The 22995-nt window shown below is 44.9% G+C and overlaps 1 protein-coding gene across 3 annotated transcripts in view; it reads right to left on the bottom strand.

Annotated features, from left to right (window-relative positions):
- Window positions 1–22995, bottom strand: part of syne2b (spectrin repeat containing, nuclear envelope 2b) — a 112506-nt gene that overhangs the window by 31261 nt on the left and 58250 nt on the right. For all 3 annotated transcript variants that reach the window (XM_029125398.2, XM_029125400.2, XM_029125399.2), the window contains 27 exons: window positions 20846–22922; window positions 20415–20749; window positions 20129–20273; window positions 19838–20038; window positions 19330–19589; window positions 18464–18623; window positions 16995–17150; window positions 16693–16833; window positions 16347–16523; window positions 15431–15568; window positions 14726–14911; window positions 14484–14597; window positions 13813–13965; window positions 12070–13728; window positions 11850–11987; window positions 10209–10325; window positions 9341–9439; window positions 9038–9133; window positions 7182–7742; window positions 5500–5691; window positions 3958–4131; window positions 2262–2396; window positions 1967–2082; window positions 1275–1386; window positions 1011–1145; window positions 448–597; window positions 68–262 (listed from right to left, as the gene is read on the bottom strand). In XM_029125398.2, the coding sequence (XP_028981231.2) occupies window positions 68–262; window positions 448–597; window positions 1011–1145; window positions 1275–1386; window positions 1967–2082; window positions 2262–2396; window positions 3958–4131; window positions 5500–5691; window positions 7182–7742; window positions 9038–9133; window positions 9341–9439; window positions 10209–10325; window positions 11850–11987; window positions 12070–13728; window positions 13813–13965; window positions 14484–14597; window positions 14726–14911; window positions 15431–15568; window positions 16347–16523; window positions 16693–16833; window positions 16995–17150; window positions 18464–18623; window positions 19330–19589; window positions 19838–20038; window positions 20129–20273; window positions 20415–20749; window positions 20846–22922 (8122 nt within the window). The remainder of the gene's footprint in view (window positions 1–67; window positions 263–447; window positions 598–1010; window positions 1146–1274; window positions 1387–1966; window positions 2083–2261; window positions 2397–3957; window positions 4132–5499; window positions 5692–7181; window positions 7743–9037; window positions 9134–9340; window positions 9440–10208; window positions 10326–11849; window positions 11988–12069; window positions 13729–13812; window positions 13966–14483; window positions 14598–14725; window positions 14912–15430; window positions 15569–16346; window positions 16524–16692; window positions 16834–16994; window positions 17151–18463; window positions 18624–19329; window positions 19590–19837; window positions 20039–20128; window positions 20274–20414; window positions 20750–20845; window positions 22923–22995) is intronic.

Here is a 22995-nt window from a genome sequence, read left to right as displayed (position 1 = left end):
TTCTTTAACAGCTGTTGTAGTAATGACCATTATAATGTACACAGGGGATTTCAGTGGTGGTTCTGACCTGCTCATGGCCCGTCTTCTCCACCTGGGCCTGCAGCTGTTTCTGCCTGGCAGAAACATTGTTCAGAACCACTCGCAGGAGTTTACCCAGGTGATGCACACAGGCGTCACCTCTATCAGACCCCAGGACACTGATAACCTCTGACCCCTGGGAGCTCAGCTCTCTTCCCAGGGTCACCAGCTCTGTGGACAGAGTCTGAGAAACAAGAACACGCATATAGACACACATGCATCAGAGTCACATTCGACTAAGTGAATTAGGCACTGAGCATGCATAAAAGGAGGGAACAGTATAAAAGAAATACTCTAATTACATAATAATTAATTAACATATCAAAACCAACAGAGGATGACTGTAGAGGTTATTTTGCCTGATCATACCTCTAACTGTAGCAGCTCTGTGTCCTCACATGACTGCCCAAGAGGCAGCTCCAGAAGATGGGTCAGAGAGGACAGAGTCAGGCCCACTCCCCACAGCACTTGAAATAGACCCCCGTCCAGCTTCAGGTCCACTTTCTCAGGTGGCACCGCCTGGGAGACAACATACAAGTCCACAGGAACATCACATATCAAGAGTTGTCAGTACAACAAACATACCACATGTAATTTAAAACATACCAAAAAATCTGACAATCTTCTTGCAAGATTTCCCTTAAGTTCCCTTGTTGGCTACATATTTCAGTCAGACACTCCTTCCATTGTAGCGGTTTAGATGATTTTACAATGTGGGGGCTTCTACAGAACAAAGTAATCCGTGACTGGATCGTCTCAACTCACCAACCAGATGATCGAAGCCAATTACAAATTTGCAAAACGATGAAAAACATGTGGATTCGGGCTCTACATGTCAATAGGTTTCTGGCACCAATCAGATGGAACCCATCGGTTTCTTGGAAAGATTAGATGGTTTGGTTTGTATTCGCGACCAAGGAGACCTCCCTTACCGAAGCCACCACCTCCCTGGCTGCCTGGCCCAGCTCTCTCAACCGACTGATGTGTGCCTGCACATCCTGCAAGCTGCGGGGGTCAATAACACCACAAGCTGTTCTGTGACTCCAACTCACAGGAAAGTCGGTCACCTATGGAGAGAGAAAGAGAGAAATGTAAACCCTATTTTAATAAGCCATGAGCTTGCACAAAAACGCAGTCATCGTTTTGAAGATTACACCTTTGACAATTTATGTGATTTAACAGCAAGAGATGCGTACATCAGAAGAACCTTTCTGTACAGTCTCCTCTAAGGCCAGAAGTCGGTTGTGTAGGTGAGTCCACTTTTCTTGGGCCGCTGTCTCCCCCTCACTGTCCAACTCAACAGGAACTCTGGGGAAGGATCTGCAGTTATATGGTTGACATTCCCATAGAGGAGTCTTGTCACGTACACAGTTCAAATAATTTCTATGGAGCTGTTATTTTAAGTTTGAAATAAGTAATCATTAAATCAAGGAACAAATTCCTTCTCATAGAGAATGTGGAAACAAAACAAGCCTACACACTTAAAAACTGTTCCATAAGGGGTTCTTCAGTTCTCCCTGTAGGGGAAGCCTTTTTTTAGTTCCAGGTAGAATATCTGTTCTACCAAACTAAAACCAAAATATTTCTACCTGAAATCAGACAATGTTATTCAAACGGTTCTCCTAGGGACAGCAAAGAACACTTTTAGATGATTGATAGCACCTTTATTTAAAGAGTGTTCTCTTCCCAATGTCCATCTGTACAATCTACAGTTTCTGTTGATATGCACCTGCTTACTAAAATGTTTGTGAATATTTGGTTTGGAATAATGTTGGGGTACAGATTAAGGTTAGGTTTGGGCTAAGTTTTTTTTAGATAGTTACATTTTACTGATTATCTAGATATCATTGTTCTATACTACAAACTTGAGCAGTAAGAGGACCAGTACCCTAAAGATATCTTGGCTTGATCCTCTTGTGTCTGGCTGTGGATACGACCTCTACTCCCCTGCTGGGCGATGGCTTTGGTCAGGTCTCTCTGTTCATTCAGCTCCTGCTCCAATTCCTTCATGAGGACAATGAACACTGCCATTACTCTTACTAAACTTGTTTACACTGTAATATATTTATTACTAAAAAAAATTTTTTCATTTATATCTGTCCCCCACTTGCTTCTCAATTAAAAACAAATACATAATAATAAAAAAGTCTATTAAACAGCCAACCAAAATCAAAAGAGTTAACCTTCTGCTGCTGAAAGCTGGTCTGTCTAAATAGTTTGCTTCTCGAGGAGGAAAACATCTCCTGGACGCTGGCGCTACGCTGCAGTTTGCCCTCTAGTGGTGGCCTTCTGGGTGAAGACAGTGATGGTGTTGGGACCTTTAGTGAAAAGAGAGAAGGGAAAGGAAGAACGAAAATCATAGCATTCTCACCTGAACTTTGTAAATGTAATCTCATTCATGACTTGGAACATTATGCTCAGAATGTATTACTCATTAATATCGCAAAGCCTGTTGGTATACAAGCCTTATTAAAAGACACATTTGAGAAATGGCTACAAGATCTAAAGTGCTAATAATATCTATGACATTACTTTAAAGAGAGCTGTTTGTTTATCAAGCCTGTTACCCAAAGAGACATAACACCTACAGGCACTAAAATCAGCAGACAACTTCTTAACTAATTGTTAATGCGTGTGCGTGTTTGTCTGGCCCCTGTCATGGTACGGTGAGCAGCAGCGCCACCGTTCCGTGCATCTTCAGTTTCCCATTTCTTAGGAACACATCCCGGACTTGTTTTGTCACATGTCTTCAATCATTCACACCAGGTCCCAATTCATATCGGTTGTAAGTGTTTACATGTTTCCCCTCTGCTCCCCACAGTGTGGATCATTGTTATTGTCATGTTTGCTGTTGTGCATGGTGCTGTTAATTGTAAGTGTGTTATACCCGTTGCCTACCTACGGTTTGCTGCTTTAGTCAGCCCTTTTCTTTTGTTGGTTTTTTGCTCTGTGTTTGTTTATTCAATTAAAACATCCACACCGACTACCTCTGCCTGCACCTGGTTCCTTGCTCCCGGGAACACTACACCCATTCATTACAGCCCCCGTGTGTTAGAGAGGAAATGTTTCTAGCATGTTTTCGTGTGTGTATTTTTGCAGCATGTCTGTATGTCTTTACATGTATGATTGCACATCTGTGCGTATGTATCGGAATTCTAAGTGGATGTACCAGCTCCACTCTTTTTGAGTGTGTGTTGTGTTACATCCCCTTCTTGATGTTCTCTGTCCGCCCCTCAGGTGTGATGAGTGGTTTCTGATAAGGCGGGCTTATTCAACCATCCATCCAATCCAAGATGGCCCCTTCACAAATAAATGAGTGTTTCTTTTGTGTTTTGAGAAGAGAAGACTGTTATTGTTTGCGCTTTGAGAGCAGTGTTTGTGGTGACCATGGGCTAGTTCTTTTTTCCTTTGTTTTGACCCTTGTGTGGAGAAGAGCTAGGAAAGACACCCTTAGATAACCAGCTGTTATATACACTAGGTTAGAAGCAAGTGGCTGTCCCCTTTTTATTTGTAGCAGGTAGGTTAGTTGTGCAGGGATTTGTTTGTGACATGCAGGTTAAAGGTGTAGTGAAGTTTAGGGCTTTTATTATCATTCACTTGCTTTCACAGCCCCCTCGCCCAGTCCTCCTACCCTTTAACTGTTAGCATCCCTCTTATTTGTTTTTGTCTCTTTCCTTTTATTATTTCCTAGTTTTCTACCAAAATAAAGTGTTGAGACATTCTTTGGTTTCATCTTTGCAGTTACTTGGTTAACTTTCATTAGTTAATGAACTCCCCACCTCACAAGTTTCCTAACCCAGGGTGTGTGCATGTGGCAAGCTGCGTCCCCCTACACTAATGGGCTATTGGAGAGATGTGTGTGTGTGTGTGTGTGTGTACCTGCTCCTGGCTCTGTTTCTCTTGCAGAAGCAGCTGAAAGGTGACCAGCCTGGTCTTCAGCATCTCCAGTTTGGAGGAAAGAGCCTCGGCCTCCTGGTGGGACCCTACTGAGGCCTCCTGCTGTCCCAGCACAGACAGGTCGGCCACCTTCTGCTCTATCTCAAGGTACATCTCCTACACACAAAACACAGGCATGAGACCTAATTCAGGCACAGCCTCGTGTTAGTACCTCATTCACATGAAGAATAAGGAAAAGAGAACCAGACCTGCAGCAGAGTAAGAGCTAATGTAACCAGAACACAGCGTGCTGTAGAGAACAATCCCATTCACAATGACTAATCCCCACAGGGTGTAACCCTGAGCACATACACTATGTCCATGGATCAACTAAACCAGGGCAATAGGGCACATACTATAGCACACTGTACAGCACAGAGACACAATGGGCTTACAGGACATCCATCTGCTAAGGCCATGAAAAGGGTATATGGTATTGGGTTCTGTGTGTTGATCAATTTGAAAATGGCGCTAGATCCTATCGGATGTGTTTTGTCTACAAAGACTTCATTCAATTATGTGGTGATATACTGCATAACTGTGTTTACCCTGTGAATCATTAATACACAGCTTAGATTACACACGCAAGGGCAACAGAGCATTTGACAACCTGTACAATCCTAGATTTAAATGGTGATAAAGCACAAGCAAAGAATGTGTTTTTACAGAATAATAAATAGTAAAATAGTTACAAATTATCCAGCTCCCTGTGTCGCTAAGAGATTTTAAACAATGTAAAATATTTTTTTGGAATAAAGTGAAATATTTTCAACAAATGTTCTCTAGTCATGATCGTCATTTGAAAACTGTTCCAAAAAAGAAATCCATGCTTAAAAAAAAATCATTATTGGAAAAAAACTATTTTGGGAAAAGAATGAGATGCTCGATCTTAAGAGAAATCATCCAAAATGTCAAATCAATTAGTAAGTAAATAAATAACCCTGTTACAACACTATAATATTGTTAAAATATACTGCTTTCAGAACATCAAAGCATGAAAACCAGTTATAAGAGAAAGCCTTTGGATTCCGTCTGCCTAGAACCAGATAACTAGTGAATACATTTTGGCACATTATTTATAATCTCTCTTAAGATCAATTAAATATTAATGAAAGATCAATGTCATGTGTAACAGATTGAAGATTGAAACCAAGCAAATAATAGTACATTTTCAAGAATGTGCTGGACCAATGAATTTGTTCAGCCTTAACTAATTTCAAACAGCAATCTATCTGCATGTGAGGCAACACTTTCCATCCAACAACTGCCTGTAATAAAACTGAAATCCCTACCATTGGTGGCCATAGAAACAGGCAAATGACTGTTGATGTACTCTCAGACGAATCAACTTGTTAATGATACTATGCCACCTGTGTGAACAGTTATATCCTTGCTATTTACAACCTGGGGAAGTTTCAGGATAAACAATGCCCCAGGCGCCCGGACCTCCATGTAGCTGAACTTTGATCTGTTGGCAGTCCTTACCTGGCACATGAGGAGTTGCTGCTCTACCCTCTCCTGCATGCGGGTGGTGGTGTCCCGCTCGGCCAGTCTGAGGCTATCCTGGGCTCTCTCCAGCCAAACTTCCAGCTGGGTGGCCCGCTCACGGCAGGCATGGAGCACCCCCAGAGTGGGACAGGGTCCGGTCAAGGCCAGGGCTGTGGACTTCCCCGGGGCCTGGGACACAGACACACAGCCACTGAAACTCCTACTGTACTGACAAATTTCCACTCACAACCAGCCAGCAGGGACAGCAAGAAGTGACAGGAAAAGAGGAAGTGAATGACAGTCCAATACTACTGTCACTGTAACTGACAGGCACTGGCAAGATGTCTCCTCTATGGAACCCTGTTGACTGTCCTGGGAATGTCACACAGTTTCCTTCTATACAGAGTAGAGATGACTGCCCTGGGGATGTCACGCCCTTTCACTGTCTTTATCTCCGTTTCTGGCTAATCGCAATCTTCCTATCCGTCTCTCTCTCTTCCTATCCGTTTCCCTCCCTCGTTCATTCACACTGTGTCTGTCTCTCGCTGCCCTAGACTGTCTAACTAGTTCTTGTTTTCTCTACCAGGGGCGCCACACCCACCTGTGGCCAAAACCACTTCCTGAAAGGCAGGCTCGGGTGACAAGGACTCATTTTCACCCACATCAGTGGGTGGCCTCAGGCTACAGTGGCGGGCTGAGCTAGAGGAGGCAGGTCTATTGACAACTGTCAGCTGACTCAGCATACAGTACCTTCAAGCACTCCTTCACACTTTCTCTTTTTCTTGGTATTCTCTCTCACTCGCTTTCTTCGGTCCCTTTTAGCTGTTTGACTTCCCCTTTTTTCAGTTGCGCTCGTTCTTTTCAACTCTAATGGATTTTCCTCTTCTCTACACTTTCAGCACATGTTTTACGTAGTGTAGAGGTTTGAGACCAAGACAGTGTGAGATGTGTGGGTTTAAGGGGTTCACCGGGGTTCACCAGGGTTAGCTGCAGTACCGTAAGTCCTTTACCATGTTGTACCATGCAGTCTTAGAACATTACATCAAATGGATCACAGGAGTGATCCTATAAATGAGAGTTTTTAAACAGACCTGGATTCAAATATTTTTGGAAATCCTGAGCTCCAGATTGATATGGTTTTGAGGTTTTGGGACCATTCTATTGGTTCCATTAGACATAACACTCAATATACTGATATTGATATAAAGGTAACACTGAGCCTTGACTGTCCCTGTAGCTGACAATGGCTGCAAAGTCCCAAGGGAATCGTAGATAGGCCAGCTCCGTCTGGAGAGGGGGAAGGCATTGTTAGCATCTTCCTTAGATCGTAGATGCTTGCAGCAATATGAGGAAAGCTTGCAGCAATATCAAACTCTCCCCAATCTGTCAGTAATTGTTATGATGAGACAGGGGTGTAGAGAAAAAGGCATAAGATGAAATTGGGCAGCAGAGAACAAAGGGAGTAAAAAAGGGTTAAATATTATATATATATGTATATATATGTATATATATGTGTGTATATATATGTATGTATATGTATATATGTGCGTGTAATACAAATTAAACCCAGTTCTGTTTGTGAAACACAGTTTAAACAAACCAACTGCTGTGTGTTGACAACTGTCTGTGTGGTTAACAGGGGTTAGGACTGTTGGAACTGTTTCTCACTGCATGCTTACCCATCCTGCTGCTGGATGCACAGACCCAGAGTCCTGTGGGCTGCGTGTAAATGTGGTCAGGGGGGTGGTGTGTGTGCTGACCACACCCAAGGGTGTGGTGGGGGTGGTGAAATGGGAAGGGGCCTCTGCTGGCACATCTGTCTGGTGTTTGAGACTAGAGGCTATGTGTGTCGAGCCACTGAACACATTGAGTGCCATCTCTAGAGGCCCGGAATGTGCTGTGAGCGACCCTATCACTCTGGGCATGAGAAAGGGCAATGTGGGTCTCTCTTCTGGAACAGCCAGAACCTTCTCAGAGGGGCACTCAACCTCATGTTCCACCAGGTCAGAGTACACCTCTGACAGCCTCCTGGGAGGGACGGGGACTGGAGATGCACTACGGATGTATTTGGGGACATGTGAGCCCACTGTGAACACAGGACGTGTGTGTGCATCCTCTGTGAGTGTGTGTTCAGCAGGCAATCCCCCAGGGAGTGTGTGAGTGTCTCGGACGTGTGTCTTCAGCCCCTCTGGGTGCCTGTTTTCCCCCCTCCATGCAAGCCCCATCTGTCCCATGAGCTCCTGACACAGAAAGAGACGGGGAGTAGATCATTTGGCTGGATTTATTTCTATTTTCTGTTTGCCACACAAGGAGAAGTTCATAAAGGCAGAAGGAGAAAAGAACAACCTACAGCACAGAACATGCAGGAATATTAACACTAGGTTCAATGTTAATATCAATTAATTACCATCAGTGCATTTTCATGGCCAACAGTCATCTTAGCAGTGCATACTTTAATAAAGAACAAGGTGTAGTCAATGGCCAATACACTAGGAAACAGGGCGGTTCTTATGCACAATGCAGGGTGCCTGGACACAGCCCTCTCACATGGAATACTGGCCAGAAACCACAAACCCTGATGCACTTCCTCCCTATCATCAACTGGTTACCAATGTAATTAGAAAAGTACGAAGAACACATTTTGTGTCATACCCCTAGTACAGGATGTGATATACCACAGCTTTCAGCCAATCAACATTCAGGGCTCCAACTACCTAATTCGTATTTGACAATAAACGTTCTTGCTAGCTATTGATTGTATTGATTGTATCAGGTATATAAATAAAATAATCCGGATTCCAACAATATTGTTTTCCAAGCAGAGGGGCAATAATTTGTGAACAGCTTATTTTATGCAAAACTGGCATCATTTATTGAAATACAGTGCATATTTAAGTAAGCAAGCACACAGACAAAATCACAAAGATACGCATATGGCATTGGCAAATATGCTCAAAGTCTTTAAAGGATTAACAAGATCTGAGAAATCTACAGTAAACATAAAAAAAACAGGATTCACAAATGTGGTTACCAGCATACAATTTTATGGAAAGTCCAAAGAATTATCTATATCAAGAAATGTATTATTAAACCAACAGAAAAGGGCCCATGCAGTACCATTGTATCCTTAAAAAACACCTGACACAAGATTTCTATTTCCCTCCTATTTAGAAGGACTGTCTTGGCTGTGAATGAAGGTGGTCTGTCAGCTACCAATCACCAAAATGAACCAGATTCACGTGGGTCTACTCCCTGACTGTTCATTGGATCGCATGCTCAGTCATCCTTCATCACGTAAACATATAAAACTATAAAAATGTGTAAACAGAATGTTCAGACACATAATGCAACCTGTGAGAATCAAGCAGCAGCATAATAAAATGGGTGCGATTCTTCTGCCATGTAAATGCACTGAACATAGAAAGAGAGGGTGTGTTCTAAACAGGAAGGGTTCTACTCCAGACCAACTCTAGGACACCATACACTGGTACTTGGAGGAGGGCTTGGAGAGACTACTGGAGGGGGTCGTATTTACCATGCTTTCAGACAGAGACTGTGTTCTGACTGTGCCCAGAGGTTTTGATAAAGCTTCGGACACACTTGTTCCCGAGGTGAGCACTACTTTGAGGTCCTGAAGAGACATGAGCAATGTTAGAATACAGACACACTTCTCTGGTACAGAATCAGTCATTATTTTGTTGTTGTCTATGAGATCACTCAATAAGGCACTGAAATGGCCCTGTTATATGTTATGTACATATTGTCTCATATGGGTATTATTATACATGTTATCTCATACAGTGCTGTTAGACGTCTGATAAATACAGATGTCTGGTACCTGTTCAGGTGTGTCCTGACTCTGGTTCGGTTCCATGGCTGTAGTTGTGCTTCCTCCTGCTGCTTCAGCCTGCACCTCTCTGACTGCAACCTCTGGGTCCTGAGCAGAGCGGCAACACAGTGGTCATAAACCGTCCCAAACATGACAAAACTAAAAACTAAAATGTTTACAACCGAACTTACATTCCGACTCTGAAATGACGCCCAGATAGTGAAAAAGCCTTTTTAAAGAAAGCTTTCTTGTCATAAGCAAATATTGTACCACATTGCCCCCTAGAGGTTATCAATCCCAGAGTATTCAACAGTCTAAGCAGGGCTGGCCAACCCTGTTCCTGGAGAGCCACAGTCCTGTAGGTTTTCTGTTCAGCCTCATTTGTGACTAACCTTCATCCAACTACTAATTAGAATCGGGTGTGCTGAATAAGAGTTGGAGAGAGAACCTACAGGACTGTGGCTCTCCAGGAACAGGGTTGGCCAGCCCTGGTCTAAGAGTTTAAGGAACTAATGACATGAGGGGACAGCCAGAATGATTACAACCCTCCCAATGCACAAGCAAACAACATTAAGAAAGGGAAAAGAAAAGATACTTGAGTCGTTTTAAAGTGGCAGAAATACGACGTGGAAAGAGACTTTCAATCCAGACAGGCACAGTGTTAGAGAGTGAGGAAGAAGGAGGAAGAGGACGATAGGGATGTAGGGCTGAATATAGTGCCTCCCAGGGCTGCAGCGAAACAAGGGGCAGAGTGACCCACAGACATGTCACAGGAAGCCCAGGAATAGTGAAGTCAGAAGGTACCGGAGGACAGTGTGTACAGCAGAGAGGAGAGCTGGGCAGTACACGTCTGGTTGGCAGCAGTCCTTCTCTTTACCTCTAAGGCTCTGCCCCACACAGTCTCCCACAGCCACCATAGATAGCCTCCTCTCCCTTCATCCTCTTTCTTCTCCTTTTCCTCTTCCTCCTCCTCCTCCTCCACACCCCTGGACTCCTGCCACAGAGTCAAGGACACATGCTCACTGAATTATGGGAACTCATGAACAATTAGTTCATTCTAAAAGAGGCTATGACAGAGATAATTTGAGAAATCAGACCGGATACATCCGAAAGAGCCAAACACATGACCGTATTCATGATTTAGTGTGGAGAGTTGCATTAGGCACATGAACCATGAGCCAATACAACTTTAGAGAGACTGTTGGCATACCCAATGTACTCACACTGGTCCCCTAACTGGATATGAGAGGTCATGTGTAGAGGGCTGAATGGACTCATGTCTCATAGGCTGGGGGGTCTCTCTATCTCTCCACATATCTTTCTCATACACAATCTATAAATAAACTTCTAATGAATTTTTAACTTTTCGCCTCCTGAATAACCAGTAAGACAGAACATTTTAGGCAAGAGACTGTGTGTTTAGGGTGGCAATTTGATATGGCAAATTATTAAACACATCTTAAATAATAGCCAATGCTTAAGTAATACTGTATATGAAGCAAAGCGCCTTAATGTTAAGACCCAGTCATAGTAATGTCATAACTATGCTTAATATTAGGCTTTGTATAAAGCGTCAGCCAGATGTACATTATGCTCACAATAAGCCTATTGTAATTTACCATTCTCATTTTGGTATGTTACAACCTCGTAAAACATAACATTAGCATCCCGAATTATGTATTATTCCATGTTTTTTTGAGTATTATTTGTCTTTAAATATGGTATGTCCCTCTCTATGCAAAAAAGAAAATCATAATCCCCTCACACTCAAATAAAAGAATGAAGTTAAAACAGTCGTGAAAAGCATGCAACGCAAGATGACTGAAATCCTATATGGTGTCCTGTAAACCTTAATAAGTTCACAAAACATATGAAGGCAATGAAGGCCTTACTATTTTTAAGATCATAAATGTTTACAGAACCTAAAGGTTTAGGGCTAGTTTAACATTTATCCATTCATTGCATACTACTGTAGCATACACAAATATATTTAGTTGATACAACTCAAATGTGGTCCAGATTTGAGTTGTATATGCTTAAAGGAACTGTGTAATATACTAAGCCACCCCTATAATATAACATTCAATGTGTTTATGACATAGACATATTTATAAAATTCATTAATTTTAAATTATTTTAAGTCCTAGGCAATTGTTATAAATGTTCAACTCTAAATACTTAATATATCCCCTAAGGCCTAAATTTGAAATCTTGCTTTGCATAGTATAGTGGCCAGAAAGTCATGGTTGACTTTCATAACCTTTGAAAATGTCCCTGGTTTCAAAAAATAAATGACAAAACATGGGGATTTAATTTTGCAACACAACCCACAAGGCATTGGCAAACGCTGCAAACAAATGCATGATTCCTATAAGAATCCATCTGAACCTCTGACAGGAAGATGGATTTTTTATTTAACTGTATCAATAATTACAGCACCAGGTACAATATTATACATAGACATACTGAAGACATACTGACAAGCGGACAGCATAGTTGGAAGTCTGTTAGTTCTTACCTGACTCTTCTCAGTTCCCCAGTTGAGTCTCTGTTCAGGAGAAACCTCCTCCATGGTCATCAGTGAAGCTCCAGACTGATTCAGCATGTCCTCTTCCACGTGGAGCACATGGACCTGAGCCTGTTTCACTTCGTTCTCCTGCAAACACAGCCTCTCCTGGTCAGATTCAGTATAATGAGAAGGTGACAGTCAGTGGTGTGGCTGTAAGGACTAATCTCACCTCAGCTTCCAAAGTGGCTAGTGTTGTTGAGCTGGGCACATCATTTTTCTCTGTGGAAAATATAACTGCAACAGCACTAGGTGTCGAATCCTCCTCTGACAAAGAGATTGGTGGCGTTGGGCGAGGTGTAGAATCCATCTCTGGGAGAGGGGTGGGTGGTGTTGGGCTAGGTGTAGAATCCATCTCTGGGAGAGCAGTGGGTGGTGTTGGGTTAGGTGTAGATTCCAACTCTGGGAGAGGACTGGGTGGTGTTGGGCTAGGTATAGATTCCATTTCTGGTAGAGAGGTGGGTGGTGTTGGGCTAGATGCAGAATTCATCTCTGGGAGGGAGGTGGGTGGTGTTGGGCTAGATGTAGAATCCATCTCTGGGAGATGGGTGGGTGGTGTTGGGTTAGGTGTAGATTCCAACTCTGGGAGAGGACTGGGTGGTGTTGGGCTAGGTATAGATTCCATTTCTGGTAGAGAGGTGGATGGTGTTGGACTAGATGCAGAATTCATCTCTGGGAGGGAGGTGGGTGGTGTTGGGCTAGATGTAGAATCCATCTCTGGGAGATGGGTGGGTGGTGTTGGACTAGGTGTAGATTCCATCTCTGGGAGAGAGGTGGGTAGAGTTAGGCTACGCGCAGAAGCCATCTCAGGGAGAGAGGTGGGTGGAGTTTGGCTAGGCGCAGTAGCCATCTCTAATAAAGAGGTGGATGATTTTGGGCTAAGCTCAGAATAGATCTTTGTTAGAGGGGTGGTTCGTTTTGGGCTAGTTGTAGAATCCATCTCTGAAAGAGAGGTTGATGGTGTTTGGCTAGGCGCAGAAGAAATCTCTGGGAGAGGGGTGGGTAGTGTTGGGCTAAACACTGAAGCCATCTCCGGAAGAGGGTTGGGTGTTGTTGGGCTAGGCACAGAAGCCATCTCCGGAAAAGAGGTGGGTGTTTTTGGGCAAGGCACAGAAGTCATCTCTGGAAGAGTAGTGGGTGGTGTTGGGCTAGTTGTAGAATCCATCTCTGGGAGAGAGGTGGGTGGTGTTTGACTAGGTGTAGAATCCATCTCTGGGAGAGTAGGTGGTGTTGGGCTAGGTGTAGAATCCATCTCTGGGATAGGGGTGGGTGGTGTTGGACTAGTTGAAGAATCCACCTCTGGGAGAGAAGTGGGTGGTGTTGGGCTAGGTGTGGAGGCCTCCTCCAAGAGAGAGATGGGTGGTGTTGGGCTAGGTGTGGAGGCCTCCTCCGAGAGAGAGGTGGGTGGTGTTTGACTAGGTGTAGAAGCCACCTCTGGAAAAGAGGTGGGTGTTGTTGGGCTAGGCACACAAGCCATCTCAGGAAGAGAAGTGGGTGGTGTTGGGCTAGGTGCGGAGGCCTCCTCTGAGAGAGAGATGGGTGGTGCTGGGCTAGGTGTGGAGGCCTCCTCCAAGAGAGAGATGGGTGGTGCTGGGCTAGGTGTGGAGGCCTCCTCCGACAGAGAAATGGGTGGTGTTGGGCTAGGTGCGGAGGCCTCCTCCAAGAGAGAGGTGGGTGGTGCTGGGCTAGGTGTGGAGGCCTCCTCTGAGAGAGAGATGGGTGGTGTTGGGCTAGGTGTGGAGGCCTCCTCCGAGAGAGAGATGGGTGGTGTTGGGCTAGGTGAGGGAACAGTCGACGTCCCTTTCTTCACTATAAAATCCGCTGGGATCATCTGTAAACAAAAAAGATCTGTAAGTCCCGAGTGTTCATTCCCGAGAAATGGTGTATGTGTCTGGTGAGGAATCAAAGGAGCCACCTCTTTCAGCTGCTGTAGTTGTTGTTGGAGCTGGTCCACACTCTGGAAGACTGTCAGGGTGTCCTCAGCCTTCTCTGGCAGACACAGGCCTGGCTTACAGCTCTGGATCTCCTGAATGACCGTTCCCATAGACTGGATCCGGTTCACACACACCTGGGGGAGGACATAGAAGCAACATTACTGACTCGTGGGCACGGGACAGCCGACCAGATCCTACACAGAGGTGGTAAAGAGGTCAGTGGAATGCAGAACTTTTTTTTTGTTTTTGCTGCGTAACATGTACAGTAGACAACCTGAATGTGGGCTAATTTAGTAGGGGTTTAATTAGGAGATTCCCCCGTGGCGTCTTTCCACCACAAGTTGTCGTTATATTTCCATTGAGTTCCATTAAAATCTACACTGCACATATTCTCAAAGATTATTCTAGAATCAGGCCTCCCTTGCTTTATTTAGTGTTGATATACACAAAAAATTTAACAGTCCCAGGGATAGATCAGCCTGGATTAAACACAGGCTTTATCAGAACACACAATATTAATAATAATATAAAATATTATATTATATACATAATAATATGAATAATATTTGTAGCAATAAAGTATTATCTGAAAGGCAAATCCGATCCTAGATGAGAAGCAGGGGCTAAATGTAACTCCTTTCAGCCAGCTCACGTTCAGCCTCTCCTCTCTGGGTCCGGGGAGAGTGTTGGGGGAAGATAACAACATCCTGATCTCAGTCACATCCTTTTCCATTGTTTTCACCTCAGTCTCTATGGCATCCACCTCCTGCACAACGACAGGCAAACACTGAGCCATGCAGCGCAGAAGGAAGAGAAGTAGAGAGAAATATAGAAAACGAAAAATAAAGGAGGGGAAAACCGGGGAAGCAGAGAGACGAAGGAGGCGGGACTCACGGCGGCGGCGTGTTGGAGCAGGGAGAGCGGAGCCACAAAGCTCTGCTGCATGTCGGACACCCGGCGGTCAGCCTCGGCCAGCTGCTCCCGCTGCCCGGTGATGTCACACACCGGGGAGATGGCCTCCAGCACGGACACGAACCCCTGCAGGGTGATGCGGATGTGCTGAGAGTCATCCAGCACCATCTATGACACACAGAGAGGTCGTTAAAGCCCTTTTGGAAACACTGTGCTGCACACTTCTGAGTCACGTCGATGGATTTCTCAAGATGCTCTGTATCTGTAGGCACCATCCTTTTTTGCCTGGTTGTTTATTTTGTCAAAAACAGAATATCTAAAAGAAATCTATCTAATTTGTTCGGCATGATTCACAAACCACTTGTTAAGGAGGTATACATAAATAAGAATAAGAAACCAATATCATAACAAATCATACTGCACTTTACATAAGTGCAGTTACAAATTACAAACTCCATACAGTTGTCACTGAACACAGTTGTCATTTTTTTCCCCAATTTTTGGGGAAAATAATTCCTCAATCAGGTTACTGTTTGTGTTGTAATTAAAAAAAGAAAGAAAGAAATGAATATTGTGCCACCTGGTTTGTTTAATAAAAGGGTAATACATGACATAAAAGGGTAATACATGACATAAAGTCAAGAATGACGACTGGATCGTTTATCACCACTGCAATGCCACACTGACCTGTAGAGCATGGACATAGCTGGCTAAATCTTTGGCTGTAGTGTAGGTACAGGGGGTAGTTAGCCAAGACTGAGCCTCAGACAGCCAACTGTTGGAGCTGTTGATCATCTCTTCATGCTCCTGAAACCATTTGCGGATCTGCACCCCAACACAAATACATTATTAAGACACAAGAATGACACAAATATACAATCCCGACCTCACACTAACAAACATTAATAAATAGCCTAATACACTAATAAGATGTATCAACCTCCAGAAACACAAATCATGAAACTTCAGTTGATTTACTGAAAGCCTGTGTTTTATCATTGACCTGGACATTTCTGCTAAATCTGGCAACAGTGCCAAGCTTTCAGGCTCTCATTGTGCGTTGCCTTGGCCACCAGATCAACCAGATCAGTGTTGAGCATGCAAAGTTTTTTTCTGGTGCTTCTCAGTGGCAGGGACCAGAAAAATGGTCAGGACTGAGGCAAGGATGAATGGAGCAAGTACAGAGAGGACCTTGAAGAATCTGATCCAGAGCACACAGGACCAGTTATTCTGTTATTTTTCTCAATAAATTGACAAAACAAATGTTTTCTGTAGATTGACCACAAAATGTATGAATTATAAATTCAGTCATATAATACAGAATGTGGAGAATCTGAAAGGGTCTGAACACTTTCCGAAGGCACTGTAAGTTTTCCAACAAGCTTGCCACTGAGATAAACATTCATCTAGCCAGCAAGAGCCTGTCTAGAGACAACATTGCAGTGTTGGTTTTGTAGTCACCATGAGTTTCAAAAGATTTTTTCAACAAATGTCTCATGTTGGTAGCTAACTTAGTTAGTAACAGGAATGTATGGTTTTGGGTGGATTAACCCTTTAATTAAACACTGACATGAAGATGATGATGGGAGTTGTTGATTCCTACCTTGCTGAGAAAGGCAGTCCTCTGCTCTGCCTGCTTGGCCATGTGTGAGTGGAGAACCTGGTTATCCACCAGACTCTCCATGAGGACCTGGGCCTCCTCAGCCTGCTCCAAATCCTGAACCTCCACCTCCAGTGCTGCCACACGGGAGTGCCAGATGTCTAGTTCGTCCCACACAATCTACACGCACATGCAGAACACACACACACACACCATAAGCACCCGCATACACGCACGCACAGATATGAAGAAACATATGATGAATTGTGATAAAACATTCCCTCTCTTCAACTTTCATGGTTAATGCTGATCCCAGATCAGTTCAGATGTCTGATATCTTAGCACTCACCTTCTGTATGCTCTCTGCCTCCAACAAAGAGTGGCTTCTCTGCTGCAGTTTATTTTGCACTGATTCCAGACCAGCCTTAATTGAAGACAGCTTGGCTCCAAGTCTGTAGAGAGGACCGCTCTTCTCCATGACTACCCGTACCTGGGGGCCAGTAAGGTCAGTCTTGGCATTCATAGTAATACAACATAACAATACAGTATATACATTTTGTCCATAAAAATACATCAGGTAAAATGTTACACCCACAGATAAAAGCAGAAATTCCTTTATAGTTTTTCACACCAAGTTTTCAGCTCCTTTACCTTCTCCTCTACTTCCTGAAGTGAATGTGTTACTTCCTGTAGTGGTCCATCTATTTCCACAGGAACGAGGGTGTACATGTCAGAGTACTTCATCCTCAGGCCCTCCATGATGCGCTGCAGAACAGCTTGCTGGTTACCCAGCTGGGAGTGGACCTCCTGAGGGGAAAGTACCGAGAGAGAAAGGGAGAGGGCAAGAGAGAAACAGAGGGAGTGGAAGAGGGAGAGGCAGGGGGATGAAGAGAATAGAGACATAAAATATTAAGCTCAAATGAAAACCATTGATTTGAGTAACCCTCCATACACACACTCAGTACACCATCATTATCTCCCTACGGTCTCAAACACAATTACATTCAAAGACTCCCTAGCATCCATCTCCTACCAGAGAGCAGGTTGTTAGGTGATCAGGCTGTTGTGAAAATTAAGTGATTCCCCCTTATCTTCTGGACTGGTTCAATTACCTGTGAGAGGCTTCCTCTTAAAGTCTTTCATTCCTGCAGCTACTTAACATGAACCCTGTTCACCCCCACCCAGCCAAACACACATAATGAGTGGCTAATCACAGTCCCAGTACACAAACTGAACATGAACTAAAAAATGCAATAGCAACAGGAAAAACCAGACTAGTGATGCAGAAGAGACCCAGCACAACCTGGCTCTGAAAGAGGGACCAGGGCAATGCCAAAGAGGACAGAGTGTGTCTCTATGTCAGCGAGGTGACATCAGTGCTGTTCTGAGATTGAAGTGTGGGACAGAGGCACTTGGAGAAGCAAGGTAGATAAAAAGAAAGGCAGGGACACAGAGACCATTTTGGACCAGACTCAGGTCTTTTGACAAAACTAACACTGGCCCCCTCTGAGTAGCAGAACAAAGCTAGCTCATGGGATGAGAGCCCAGCCAATGGTTAGATTCAAACATGGATATTACTGGGGCACTCTTTCACCAGTCTCACTGAATGCCTTCATTAAAACAACCTTTCAGCAGAGACATTCAAAACCAACTGCCACATGGTAGAATGATGCATTGGGGAAACACAGCAGTCATACACTGTCATGCACTGTACAACTCTGTCCACTTGCTAACTGATCCTGGAATCATTAATCCTATGAATTTTACATTACATAAAAATGTGAAGTTTAAACATTGGAGAATAAATGAGTTTTTTCTTTTTCCTTTCCAGTGTACAGACCCAGCAATGTGTTTTGGGCAAAGGACTTGGACAGTAATTTACTCATTAGAGGCTCAACAAAATATAGTAAATTAGGTGGAATACACCAACAGCAATGATTCAATTCAGTTGCCGGTTCTGGGGGTGGACGATAAATGCAGAGAACCCAAACACTTTGCTTTATCTGGGCATTATCTCCGGCATGCTGCTGAGAATACTTAATGACTACACTATGGATGGATGGGCACATATCATTGTCGGCACTGTGAGAGGTTAAGGGCTTGTGAGGAGCGTTACCCACCTGTAGCTCCTGTGTGCTGGGACTCTGTTCCAGCTGTGACAGTAGGTGGTCTGCAGCCACAAGCCACGCCTTCACCCCACTCAGCTCCTCCCTCACCTTATCCCTGTCCTCCACCTCAGTCCGAACCACACCCCGCCTTTGCACGCTCTTCTCCTTCAAACTGTTGATAGAAAGGCGTTTAGCGCACCGAACTGACAGTTCCTTAGTGCACCAAACGGCGGAATGAAGCCAAGGTACTAATAAGACCACTGTAGACAAATACAGCAATATTATACATAATATAGAAAACTCTATTAGCTTATATTTAGGAGGCAAAAGGTCATTTTAAAGAATGTATTTTGACTGTGTTTGTGACTGTCTGGATTAGAATTTATTAGATTTTTATTGACACTAACTGGAGAAAACAGGTACCGTCCAACATAGCATAAACGAGCAACAAGATGATACAATACATATGTATACACTAAAGTAAACAAATAATCAGTTGTTTTATTTCTCATAAAACTAATAATGAGGAATGCCATTTCTAATACCTGTCAGTATCTACATGAAATGTGTGGGCATCTTTCTGGGCTTATTGTCCTGAATGACGAGGCACAGCAAACATTTGCCAAATTACTTTTCCCAGAATGCTCCAATTTTAAATGTGTGGAGCTGTTGAAAAATAGAGTCCAAGTGCACAGACGCTATAAGACATGAATTTCAAAACTGAACGCTTGCCTTTAAGCTTGTAGGTGTTTTCTGGCTTTGGGGATGAGTGTATTCAGAAGCAGGTACGAAGAGCAATATTTGAGGCGCTCCAACAAAAGTTGACCAAACACGGTGCCTCGCTATTCGGTCTGCTGTATAGTGGGGTGACCTCTCACCTGCCGTAGCGTTGCTGAATGGCCTGCAGCTGCTGGCACAGCGGGGCGAGAGGGGCCTGTTCCTGGTGGGCGGGGACACCCAGCAGTCTGGCGATGCGGAGCTCGAGGGCGGAGAGAGCACGGTGCTCACAGTCCAGCCTGTCCTGGTACTGCTCCCAGTGCAGCAGCAGCTCCTGCAGCTCCTCCCCACACACCTTCTCCCTGGAGCAGTCCGGCAGCTCAGCCTCCACCTGTTCCATCACGATGGCCGCGTGCTCCACCTGGTTGGATAACAAGGGAAAGAGATAACGAGTCCGTATGGAAAACAGACACTTCAAACCTAGCTTCCTGGGCTAGGAGAAAGGAATGAGGTCTGTTTGTGGTGCACATTATTGGCTATGTTTGGTTGATTTGAAATCACCAAATGTTTTATTTCCTCTGAAGAATATTCCACAAGCCATTCTGTTTCTCAACACCCTGCTAGCTTGTATGTATGTTTTTTTTTTAGATGATCTCTAATGGTACTCACACTGCTTGTTATGTCAATCCATTCAGCTGTCCTCTGCTCTGAGCGGGTCTTCAGGTCACGGGTGCAACACTGCAGTCTGGCTACTTCCCTCCAGAGGGCGCTCACCACCCCCACCCTTCGGCAACGGCAATCCTGCTCTGGGCACCACTCATGCAAGCTCTTCAGAAGCCCAGTCACAGAATCCACCTCCTCAGACAGAGTCTATAAAAGAGGGGAGAGAGAGATGGTGACAGACAGTGGTAATACCAATGAGACTCAAAATCGTTCGGTTAACACTTAGAAAATGTATACCTTGACAATGACTTGCTGGTCAGTGCAGTCGTTAAGGCATGTGACTTTGCAAGAGAGAATGTTGGAGAGACGGGTCTCTGCATTCTTCACTCTCTGGCATATCTCATCATGGCTCCTCCTAAATCTTTTGCAATACTCAGCACACCTACCAAACATAAAAGACGTATCGGCAAGGCGTGAAAATTCCCACTTCAACATTGATTTGAATTGGACGTAGAGTATTAAGACTATCATGGGTGTGCTTAAGGTAAAATATGGTTGCTCAGCTCTTAGAAAAAGTGCGTACCTCTGCAGGGCCTCCAGTCTCAGCTGGGCCTGGGCTTGTAGAGTGGACATCCGTACCAGGACCTGGCTCAGGACCTCCCCCTGGAGACACTCCACCATCTGGGGGCAGAGGTAGTCATGCTGGGGGACCATGGTCTCGAGTTGGCTGATGTGGGAGTGTAGCTGCTCTTTCATGGAGACCAGGGCCTGTTGAATGTCCCTCAGCCTCTCAGGACAACCGCCAACTGACCCCAGAGAGGGAAGAAGCATGCCCTCAGCTTCCTGGAGGAACCGTACGGCCCCACTCACTGTTCCAGTATAGTCTCTCAAAGAGACCCGAGCCTGAGAAATGCTCTCCTGAAAAATAACAATTATTAACATACACAATAAGTCAATATGCAAGTGAAGTTGTATAACATGCATTTAATATCAGTCAAAAACTAGTGAACTTGCCATTTGTAAATCAAATTCGTTCAGAACAGCTTTTTTCAAATCCATAAGTTCAGTATACTCCTTAGATTGAACCTTCTGCCCAGTTCCTTTCTTGTTCTCCAGAATCTCTAACACCCTCAGTCTATTCTCCAGAATTTTCTGCAGGATCACAATTCTCCTGTGCTCCTTGTCAACTGCCTCCATTGTGGGCTCCACTTGGGGTCGCTGCCCCAGCTCGCGCTGGATGTCACTGAGAAAGATCAGCACAGCCCTATGTTCGGATTGGAGGTGCACCTCCTTTAGCAGTCCCCACTCCAGGATCTGGAGGTTGTTAGTCACAGTCATCTCCCAGGTGTGGAGGCTCAACAGGTTCTGCTGGAGTCTCCCCTGTTCTACCGTCAGCTGGGAGGGATAGAGATCCTGCAAGATGTTCTGCAACTCATCGGCAGCCTCCTCACACAGTTTCTTCATCAGAGGGAGTTGGTTGAGTATGACCTGACAGGTCTTGTACCTCTCCACCTCACCCCTGTTATCCTCCTTAGTCTGGAGGACCTGTTTCTCCACATTTTCCATAAGGTTCTCCACATACTGCCTGAAATGTAGGTACCTCTTGTGTTCTCTAGCCTTGACATCCAACATGCTCATTTTGCGGTGCAGCTCGGAGATGACACACAGCAGCTCTTGTTTCTTTTTCTCAGGGATGCAGGACTGCAGCTGGTCCACATGGTACTTGTGCTCTACTATCAGGTGTTTAAAAGTCACTATGGAGCTCAGAGACTCGTAGGTGACTGGGAACCTGTGTCTGGTCAGGTCCACCTGCATTTCTCTCAGGCTCTTCTCTACCATGGTCACTTTCTGTTTAGCTGCATCATGAGTCTGAAGAAGGTCCTCCAGTTCCTGCTGGTTGGCTTTCTCATAGGTGATGAGGGATTTTATGTCCTCCTGGAGTTTTGTGAGTTTGTCATAGAGAAGCAAGTTCTCCGTGACAGTGAGTTCAGAGGCAACATCTCTGCTCCACATGAAAAGAGCCTCGGAAATGGCAACCTGTTTCTCTGCCTCCCCCAGGGTCTCCTGAATCTGCCTGATCCGACGATCCAGGTCTTTAGAAGTCTGGCCCTCCACCTCTCCTTTCTTTAAAGCCTTTCTGCAGAGGTGAACCAGAACCCAGGAGTCCAGGTCGGCAATCTGCTCTGACATCTTCTCTCTGACCTGCAGGCCTGACTCCATCTCCCTTACAGCCCTTGCTAGCTTCTCTGTGGTGGACCTGGATAGATTCTCCAGGCTGACCAGAGAGGAGTGCACCATGGGGACCTCATCAGCCTGGTCAAGCTCTGGGAGCAACTCCTCTACCTCAACAACCAGGGCCTCTAGCTGGGCCTGCTTTGTGGCCATCTCCCCCTGCAGCTTCTTCAGGTCTTTGATCTGCCGGTGGACCCCCTCAGGGAGAAGGGCCACCTTCCTCCTTCGCCACTCAATATCACTCTCTGTCTGCTTGGCCCAAGCAAAAGCCTCCATCATTACCTTGTGAATCTTACTCATGATTGGGTTGTTGCTGCTGGGCGTCTGAGAGGACATCTGCTCTCCTACAATATCCAACTGTTCCTTGATGTGCTGGAGCCTCTGTTCTATCTGCTTTGTGTCCTTCTTCCACTGGGAGCTGTGGGCCAGAGCCTCTGAGCACTGCTGCAGGTGGATGTAAGTTTGCTTGGCTGCAGTCATCTCAGCGTTCACCATCATCAGCTCCTGAGCTCTCTTGCTGTCCCACAGGACTTTAGGGGACTGCAGTGAGCCAAGAGCCTTTCCTATGGTCTCCAGTTGGTCATGAAGGGAGGATATTTCTGAGAGAAGGCTACTGGTTTCACTGGCATGGGTATTGACACAGTGGAAGGTTTTTTCTGCAGTTCTCTGCAGTGATCTCCATTCATCCTGAAGACCTCTTTGCTGGATCTTTGCAGCTTCTCGCTCTGCCTGATTGAGGTGCGGTGACAGCTTGGTGAGTGTGAAAATCAGTTCTCCCAGGACAGTCCTGTCCTCCTCCATACCCTGCATGAAGGAACGCAGCCCATCTGCCTCAACTGAGCTGTTCTCCGATGGAGATCTGTATACAGCAGGGAAGAGCAATGTCACTTTCTGAAATTAGGCTGTTGTTCTTAAAGAGTAGTGGGTTGGAT

Source organism: Esox lucius, chromosome 15 (assembly GCF_011004845.1).
Source record: "Esox lucius isolate fEsoLuc1 chromosome 15, fEsoLuc1.pri, whole genome shotgun sequence".
In the NCBI taxonomy this organism is placed as follows: Eukaryota; Metazoa; Chordata; class Actinopteri; order Esociformes; family Esocidae; genus Esox; species Esox lucius.
Note: the sequence above shows the minus strand (reverse complement) of the source record. Positions and strands in the feature narration are given on the sequence as shown.